The following is a 10327-nucleotide window of genomic DNA, read 5'->3' on the forward strand; positions in this document are numbered from 1 at the left end:
CTCATCCTTCTTTCATGGTCAGCAGCTATAGGAAATGAAAAAATTCTACATGTAAACAAAAGTTTATTTCATAACCGTGAAGTTGGTAAATTATAAAAGTTAGGAGATGTACTTGCCTCTCTTTTCTAAATCCATAAGTTCATATGGTTCCTGTACAGAAGAGGGATCAATGATAAGCTCTTCATCACAGGAATGATCAGTTTGCTTTCTTTTATAGGCTCGCTTAATTCCGTGGTGCCATCCAGATTCACCACGAGGAAATAAGAGAGGATACTGCAAAGGATCATAACAAGCATAATAATGCTGGATCTTGTGAGCAATATTTGAGTGGCTATATATGAGAATATGCGCTTGCTCATCAACTGATTCATCATCATTTTCAGTCCATATAGCGGCAACTTGAGAAGTAGAAGGAAGATTATAAATACGCTGGTCAAGGTCAGGATATTAGTTAAACACAACATTACGTTTTTCAAGATGTGGAACATCCCTTAGATCCTTAAAGAATCTAGCATAAGGATTATCAGAAAGTATGTCCATCAAAAGCTTTAAAGTGCTCTCACGTTGCTTGTCAAAAGCAGCGACTCGCTTGATTAATTATTCATCGATATAAAAAAAATAGAGATGGATTCCTCAAGGTCTATCATCGGACTATGATAAACTGTTTAGAAAATGATAAACCTGTCCCTGGACACGAAAGGTATACACTCCCCTTGCATTCCTTGTCAATTCTAGATCATACTTTGCAGCAAATGAGGTGAAAAACAAGTTATTGTTATAAGTATGAGCTAATTTTCTAAAATGCTCACATTCTTCATCATTTCCTATAAATAGACGCTTTAGAGCGTAAGGCATCAGAGGAGCAATAATAGAAATTTCTCCTTGAGAACAGCAAAAGCTAGAGGGTTCCAAATGGAATCTTTTAGCTCCACAATATTGACAATCAGGAGCATCAGGAAGCAATAAAGATTCTTTAGAAATTTCATCAATCCTAGAGATTTTTGAGCGACGATGTCTAGTAACTGTCCCTGTAGTTTAGGCTATGTAATGCGAACGATGCTCATAAGAAAATCTGAAAAAAGACTAATATAAAGGGAATATGGGAGAAAAGGTCAGAAATATGACAAACAAAGAAAGGGCAACCTGATTGCCTCCTTCTTGTCAATATAACGTTTGAACGATTCCTTGTAGTAGTTGTAACACCAACAGCAGGATCAGATGATTTGCTGGTCTCATTCGTGTTGCCTAGCAAATCGTTCTATTATTTTAGAAGGAATAACTGTTTGTTCTTAAAGCAACAGGACATCTACAATTGTAGCAAATTCTAATAAGTTGGGCATAACGCACAACATTTCTTAGAAGAGGGAAATTAATTTTTTTAAAAGACAGAGGTTGAACACGGAAAGGAAGAAAAAGAATTAGCAAAATGAATGAATAATACCTGTAGGCTGAGCGGGGCTAAAAGATTGAGGATTGAATGTAATAGAAGAAGACACACCATGCTCACATAAGTGGCCTAAACACGAAGTATCGGAAGAGCCAAGGAATCTAAAATTTGACCCATCCATAGATTCAAAGATGGCATTTGTACTTTCAGTATGAGGATGACAGGTTTGTTCATTTTCATTAAGGACTGCAACGGTAACTTGTAGAAGATGAGATGCTGTTATAGACAGACCACTCCGATGCTTCTGCTTAGAACAATGGTCATGAGGTAAAGAATGAGAAGGCAGAAGCTCCGTTTTTTTTTCTTTTCTGAGAACAACTCTCTGTGGGACGTTTCTTACGAGGAACTCTGCCGTTGCACGAAGCTATAGTAATGCAGAGATATAGATGGTCTTATGTATATGAAATAGCAGACAAAAGATGACGATACCAGAAGCGAACAAGAAACTCAAGGAAAACAATTGCCAAGTGTTGCAATACCTGTACCCAGACAGATGCTTATAGATGGGAGATTGAATGCAGCAGAAGAAGAAACACAGTTTCTGGAGAAGTAATTTGAAGGCGCTGCATTGAGAGAGCTAAGGATTTCAAAGTTTAAGTTCTTAACAGCTCTAGAGATGTTATGTGCATTTTCATTCAAAGCATCAGAAGTTTGGTGATTCTGGTTGGAGCCTGTAACAATGTTATCTGAAGGATGATCCAATGTTTTAGATAAGACATTTCTATGACTGGGGTGAGAAGGCTAAACATTAGTTGAAAGATGAGGAGAGAGAGAGAGAGAGAGCCCTGCTCTTTCATCTTTGCAGTACTACATTCTGGCTGATCTTGCTTAGGGTGAACTGTACCACTCAGGAGAGTTGCTGCAAAGCGTACAAATAGATGGCCTCACTTGTATCAGAGAAGCACAGAGAAAATGAAGGCAGTCAAAGATGTCGACACGGGAAAACAATTAAATAACTAAATGGCTTCGGGGCAGACAACTAGAATAGTACTACGGCATATATACCTTCAGGAGCAAAATTACATTGCACTAAATGTGGGACAACAGGAGAGGAAGAAACTCCACTAGATAGACACAGCGAGGCAAGTATAGCGGCAGACATATAGTTCAACGATTCTTCAAGCGCAGCAGGATGATTATCAACAATCTAATTGTGACTACCTGCTAACTTGTCATTACGAGCAGGAGCAAAATCAGAGAAACAAACACCAGTTTCAACATGTCTGAATGGCACCCTAAGAAGGTAAGAACGCGATGATTTCTCCTTTTTCTTAAGAAGCCTGGCTTCACGCCTCCGGCGTGAAAGGGTAGCCTTGTCACTGTGCGACATTTCTGCGTAACATTTTCGTCGGATAGCATTTCTATCCATCTCACTAAAATAACTAAGAAGGAACAGTCCAAAGATGATGAGCTTGTGGGAATTGACAATAAACATAAAAGAACATAGCAGAATCCAAAGAAAAGAATACAACACACGCGAGTTGCTCTAAAGAACAGAATATAAAAAATTATACAATGAAACGATGAAAACATGCATGGACAGCATCTACACTGCAAGAATGTAGCGAGCAAAAACACTAAAGCAAGCATGAATATTCTGAAGAAGCCATGCATGTTCGGGAAAAGACGTAAAGTGTGAAATGACCAGGAAGGGGAAAAAAACAGCCATCAACTAATGCAGGCACAAGAAAGGAAAAGGCAAAGAAAACAAAGAAACAAGCATCTAACTTGCAAGGAAATTCCTGTCATAACACATAACAGAAGATGAGCTCCATAGCAGGCTCCCCGCAAGAACGAAAATGCCACCAAATTCCAAAAACAAGGACATCAAATAAGGCTGTAAAAGAGAAAACGACAACCACAGAAAGATGAGATGCTGGAAAGAAAACAAAAAGGCGGGAAATTTTAAAAAATGAGCTTACCACAAAAGCAAAGGCATATATGGACCAACATTTATCAGCAGGGAAAGGGGAAAAAAAGGAACAAAGTCAGTGAATAAAATGGCCAATGCTGCCACAGTTCATAAGTAGGAATGGTAAAAAAACATATAAATCGATAAACAAAAAACGGACCGAGACAATTTTCCTGAAGCGGGCGAATAGAAATGAAGGCTTCAAAAGAACAGAGCAACAAGCAAAGGAAAAAAGAGCAAACCAAGCTTATAGCTGAAACAATAGAACAAAAGAGAAAAAATGATCACCCAAAGCGTAAAGCAACCACAAAGCATGATAACATCTGCAAAATCCAGGACACAAAGTATGGAGCAGCTTCTAAGGCCGTACGGAGAGAACGTTGGAAAGTATCAGAGTCAAAGAAGGGAGCCCTGTATGAAAAATTGCACAGTGACTAAGCATCTCTTTTGACATCTATAACCCAACAACAACAAAACCAGGTCAACTCACAAAAAAAGAATGTAAATAAATATGTCAGCCAAGGGTAAATAGGTAACTCATGAGCTGTCACATTGACCCAATACACACTCTAATCTCACCAAAAACCTGACATTAGGTAAAATGGGAAGGAAAGTAGCATTATTATCATCAGGAGAAGCCAAACATTATTATTATTATCACCGTTCCTCGATTCCGTACAAGCAGCTTATTTTTTTTAGGCATGAGTCCATTTTTGGGTACCATACAAGCAGGCAAAACACACCCCATTTAGGCAAAACACACCCAACATCACAAAGCAGGCATTGAGCACGTGCAGGACTACAACTTTTCCACGCATCACAAAGCAACACATCAGCAAACCACACACCGTTTGGCAACTTTCCTAAGCACTTAGTCTACTTTAGGTTGATAAATGACGCTTAACATGAAATTTGCTGCATTTTTCTTGTGGTGTTACCCTTTAATTTATTTGTGTACTTATTTATTTTGTTTGTGTGTGGTTATAAAAGCAGAATGGATGGTGCTTGATATCCCATGTTACAGATTTTGTCTAGTTATTCAACTGTGGTTTACTCTCCTTGACGGTTTGATTGATGGTAGCAGGCCAGGGTGAAACTTCAAATCGGAAAAAAAGAAGATGCACCAATAAAGTTTCTGACATTTATGACTTTGGGATGATAATAACCGCATGTAGCAAGGAAAGGAGAGAAATTTAAGCTTTTCTCCTCTTCGAGAAATTTAGTTTTAGTAAATTATTTTACCCTACAAGGGGAATCACAAAACAAAGGAGCATCTAAAAGTGGAACAGAACCATCCATGGCCAAGCAAAACTCTACCCAAGACAAGTAATGGGCTGCCAATTTCAACTCTGTATTTTCCTGGCCAACCAATTAGGCCATGGGTTCACAATTTATCTGGCTGGCTTGGTAGTGCCTGAAACGCCATTTCAATGTGCAAAATCTTTTGAACCAGCTTTAGTAAAGCAATCTCCAAGATGATATATTAGAAAACTGAGCTGCTTTGCAATTTTCAATTAGCTGCAGCAGTACTACCAGATTGTTGACTGTCATAACACCAAAATTTGCCTTAATCCAATCTCCAGGAGGTAATCTCTCAATGGTGGCTTTCGCAGGTTCGTGAATTTGCACTTTGATTGTGGATGATCTGCAGTTATGCCTAGTGTATGGTATTGTTACCGCCTAGGAAAAATAAAACGGGACAATATCAGAAACCTCCCATGAGGTTTCTCTTAATATCACTTAGCGCCCTTAAGATTTTAAAAATATCACTTACCTTCTCTAGTAATTGCAAAATGATTATATTAACCCTCATTTGGTACATCATTCACATATCAAATAAATGGAGTTCAAAAAATTACAAAAAAAAGAATAAAAAATCACTTTCTTTTCTTTCCCCTTACTCCAGCACTCTTTTACTTATTTTTTTGGATGATTATGCGATTTTTTATTTGTAAATTGCAATAAATTGCATTTTGTTTATCTTTTTCCTTTTGTGATTGTAATAAGGTAGGATATGATTCTTTTATGTTTATTGGAAGTTGACTTTTATAATGATTTAGTACAACTTAAAGGCTTGAGGTTGAGAAAAGGTTGCGAAAAAAAAAAGGTTTATAAGAAGTTAGTTTGAAGTATTTAGAGTCAAATTAGCACTAATATATTTCTTTGCAAATATCTTTTTAATTTTTTCAAATTTATATTTTTATGGACTATAATTTTGCGATGTGGTGGTATAATTAGAGATTTTTTTTAGGTGATTTTTTTTTCTTTTTGGAGTACACAAAATGGCTTAGGAGTTTTTTATTTAGCAAAATGAGCAAAAGGGTAGTTTAGAATTTTTATAAATTTTATAACACAAATAACAAAAGTAAAAGAGGTAAGTGATATTTGTAAAACCTTAAAAGTGCCAAGTGATATTAAGAAAAACCTCAAGGCAAGTTTCTGATATTATCCCAAAACAAAAATCCTAATTTTGCCTTATAATTTCTTATAGTAACTACTCCCAGGAAAAATAAAAAGTTGTAACGATGTAAAAGTAATTCTCCAAACAAAAAAAAAAAAGTTGTGCAGTAGATTTTTTCCTACATTTTTTGCCTCCATCACTAGCTAAGAATACTTGATTCTATAAAAGGTGTTTATGTCTTCCATTAATTAAGCTTTAGCCTCCGTACTTAATTCCATACCCTTCGGTCAGGCACTTAATTGTCAGCCTAGATTCTGTTACAGCTCCTTAAAAGATACGTGCACATTTCATGAGAACTCCGGAGAGGGAAACCAGATGGCAGACGGGTTCAAGCCTACTTGGAATTTCAAATCTCATCACCTTTAGAGGATCTTCAACCGCGTACAATAAGCGGTATAATGTTTGACAGCTTTAGGGTTGGAATGATGCGTGTAATGGATAGATCACCCATTACAAAATTTAGCAGCTGACAAAGTTTTGCCCAGCAAACTTGTTTCAACGTTCATTTTTTACAATGGTTACTAAATTTGCAACTTTTATTTTTTCCAACAGTCATATTTTAATTCTCTATATAAACATACAACACACTCCTTTTTTTTTTTTCATATCCTACTCTTCTACTCTATTATTTCTTTTATTCTCTCACTCATTTTCCTCAACCTTCGTGCGCATTTTTTTTTTAAATTTCAATATTTTGTGATTATGGATGAAAATTTTAGTAGTTTTACAAATATGTTAAATGTTCCAAATATAGAAAATTCATCATCCTCACAAAATCAAAACCCCCAAAATTTTTCAAATTACCCATTTTCTGGTATTCCTACAAATGTGTAAAATTATGCATTTCCCCTAAATTCAAAAGGTAAAAAATTTAATGAAAGTTAATACTTTATTTTTTGAAAATAACAAAATTATTTTAAAAATTACTTTATTTATTTATAGAATATGAGTTATGCATTATTAAAATAAATATTTGATTTAATTGTGAACCCATACTATTACACCTTGTGGAATGTAATCCATTATGAGTGAACGTGTAATAAAAAAAGAGAAAGTGAAATGCTGACGTAACATTTGGATTACACTCTAAAGAGTGTAAACCATTGTGAATGCTCTTGCAAGGTAAAAGCCTAAGCATCTAGCAAGCTAGCTAAAGAGTATTTGAGGATGCAAAAGAACCTAGGACATTATTAGCAGCAACTGGGCGCAGACCTCTAGTTTTCAGTACATGGAAGCAGAGGGTAATAGAGGGGTACCCTGGATCTATATGAAAGCAAAAGAGCGTACCGCACGACGCATCCAGACTATCATGGAAATTGGTAGCTCACCAGTTCCCCCATGGACAAAAGCAAAAAAGAAAGGCGAGAATGGGAGAACTCAGAGATGAAAATGAAACCTGAGACTCTATGCTACAAGAGCTCCCACTAGATTGCTATAAACAAAGGAAAGAATAAAATTTGCTAAACAACCATGAAATATCCGCAACATTTTAAAGGACAAGAACTTTATTCCATTATCCAGGATACAAGATATCTTAACCCTTTAATTGTATTTCTCTACATTGCAGATCATCATAAGCAGAATTATGGGTGTCTAACTAGTTGTTCAGATGAATCTGTATTTAAGGCAGGATACATAATTCATTCTGAGAAAAAAGCGGTTCAGTTCACGTTAACTAAATCTCGATGAGCTCCAACTCTATCACGAGGGATTAGACGCAATTCTGAGCCATGCTTAAGAAAGACATTGCCTGAAAAAAGGAAAAAAGAAAGAAAAGTCACAAAAAAACAAAGATTAGTAAATTGCAAGTTAAACAGATAAAATACTACATGGATCACCAAATAACAACCTAAGTTTAATTGAGCCACATGCTTAAGTAAAATAGGATATCACATGGCATTCAACGACAAAAGAGGGAAAATAAAAAACTTTTGAATTTTAAAACAAACAGGTAAACCAGTCACCTTCTTATCTCATTTTGGTAAACTGATTAACATTGTGGTTTCTTCTTTTCATTTATTTCCTTCTGCCAATCCTTTCTTAAAGTTCTAATCATAGAACAAACTCAAGACAGAAACCATTTAGAGATTAGTTTTTAGCAGAATTGGAAGCCTCATATAGGAAGCATTAACATCACGATGCAGAAAAGAAGAGGTGATTCATCACTGGTTTAGTGCAAGTTATCTAGATTTTTGCCCAAAGTGCATTCTCCAAATCCTGAAGGTTTCAACTATTGTCACATCAGTAAACCTAGAGCTGTTTTCCCTATTCAAGTCTTTGACAGTCTAAGGGCCTATCTCGTTTCCTGTGGATTCTTCAAAAACTGATCATGAAAAATGATCACATAGAATAATAAGAATCAGTTAAAGCTACTCTTTGGTAGATTGTCAATTCTAGCTTTTTTGGCTTTTAGAAGATATAAAATCTAGATGCAAAAGCAAATGAGAACATCAAAAGAAATGATTATACGAAATCAAATTTAATATCAGGTTAAATCAGAACAAGCCCTAAATGTCAATATGTAGACCACTAAGCCTTAAGTTTAAAAAAGACTGGTTGATATGGGTTTAAAAAAGCAGCATAATCTCACAACAAATAGCTGCAAATGACCATTTCATACATCTACATGTCAGAATTGCTAACATTATATGACACCTTACAAGCATTATCAGTCTCTCCTCCTTCCTCGAACCCCTTATGCCGCTGCAAATATACGACACAAGGAAGGAAGGGAAACAACATGAAATCACACGATTGTCAAATATAGACCAATGAAACTCCACAACTATTGCAGAAAACATAATGTCTCTAGATACAGGTCCCCAACCAGGATTTATCAGCAAAGTTCAATCTAACAAGAATAGTCTGATTATATTGATTTGGACAAGATTTCATGCTGCAATCATCTTGAGAATGATGATCACTTCCGAAGAAAGTATGAACAAAGATTTCAGCAAAACAACACAGTTTTTTACCAAAGCATTTCGAACCAGTTACTCAATTGATCCTATAAAGTATATAGAAAACAGAATAAAAGATGCAAATTGCATATCAAATATAGATAGGTATTGTGGGATCCAGCAGAATGGATAATCGCCGAAAAAATTGGCAGACTCCACCTCCCAAGTCAACGAAGGACATCCCGTAAACCACTTAGATGCAATTCAGTAACAACAAATCATAATAGCTCAGTTGCATGTGTAATCAGCATATAAAAGAATTAAAAAGATCAACCATAAAATACCTGCACTTTGCTGAGGATTGATCCCTACACCATCTGTAGAAGAAAAAATCAATTTTAACATACAATTTCCAGCTGCAGTAATTGACCCCCAAAAAAATGACAGACACCTAATCCTATTAGTCTTTATCAATAGAAATGGAAAATGTTATCCATTTTAACTAAATCCGTTCTAGCTTTTTGCAGTTCTAGAGAAGTATAGATTTTGCCAACAGCAGTATTATAATTCCAAATGACTTAGTAACAACAATCTGTTTGCAAGAATTGAAATCTGATCACTTACTCGTTAAACAATCATATAGTTTCAATTTCACTCTTATAATTGAAGATCAAGTCAAGGATTTTTATAAAAATGTAAACTTTATTCAAATTTGTGAACATCAACGACTCCCTAAATATTAAAAACTAGCAAAACCTTCATAGTAATTTCTACATCAAGGATTTGTATCAAGTTAAATCGTTAGACTGAGCAACGTCAAGTCGCAATTCTTGGTTCAGCTTAAAAATGAAAATAAAATAGCACTTTCATAAAATAAAACCAAGAAATTAAAATTAATTGAATACCATTGGTAATTATGGCACTAGTTTGGGGAGGGACTTTGAATTCTTCTGCAGCAAATTTGAGAACAGCAGTGAAAGGAGCAGCTTCAGGAACGCTAAAACTGAAAATCGATTGCAGAAAATTACCGAACTTAAAATCAAATTTAAAAAAAGTAGTAAAAAAATTATATGTATTCATATGAGGGTTTTCCGAATTTTTACTTACACTTTAAAAGGCAGTTTTGGATCGGAAGTCAGTGTAACCTTAAAGGAAACTTTTCCTCCGGGGCCGCCGCTCGCCATCGCCTTCTCCGCCGTAAGCGACGTTGTCGTCGGGGGGTGGTTTTTGGTGTTTTTCTTCGCTTCTTTCCTTCTTCTTCCGAGCTAAAATCGTCAGTAGCCAGCCACCAAATTAAAACAAAAAAGGATCGCTTATTTATATAAATATATAAACAAAAATAAGAAGTCTTTTTTTTTTTTCAAAACCATGAAAATAAGTCGGTTCATTTATTCACGTACAATTCCTATTTCACCCCGGAATTGCACGTACCTCAGGACAGCTTGTTTGCTTCATGTTCTGGAATTGGAATGCGAAAGGGGAATGATACATATATATATATTGGTTTGTTTGGATTGAGATGATTTCAAGTAAAATAATTTATTTCATAAATTTCAATCATCTTTTCATCTCACATATATCACATCATAAAAAGTGCTATAATAAAT

General features: G+C 35.5%; 1 protein-coding gene across 1 annotated transcript; it reads right to left on the reverse strand.

The window, feature by feature from the left end:
* Window positions 1-7296: 7296 nt before the first annotated feature.
* On the reverse strand, window positions 7297-10024 carry LOC113694959 (uncharacterized). Its single transcript, XM_027213895.2, has 4 exons — window positions 9828-10024; window positions 9626-9723; window positions 9065-9097; window positions 7297-7570 (listed from the first exon to the last, which is right to left on the reverse strand). The coding sequence occupies exons 1-4, from the start codon at window positions 9902-9904 to the stop codon at window positions 7482-7484; spliced, it is 297 nt and encodes a 98-aa protein (XP_027069696.1). The 5' UTR covers window positions 9905-10024; the 3' UTR covers window positions 7297-7481.
* Window positions 10025-10327: the final 303 nt, after the last annotated feature.

Source organism: Coffea arabica, chromosome 6e (genome assembly GCF_036785885.1).
Source record: "Coffea arabica cultivar ET-39 chromosome 6e, Coffea Arabica ET-39 HiFi, whole genome shotgun sequence".
NCBI lineage: Eukaryota > Viridiplantae > Streptophyta > Magnoliopsida > Gentianales > Rubiaceae > Coffea > Coffea arabica.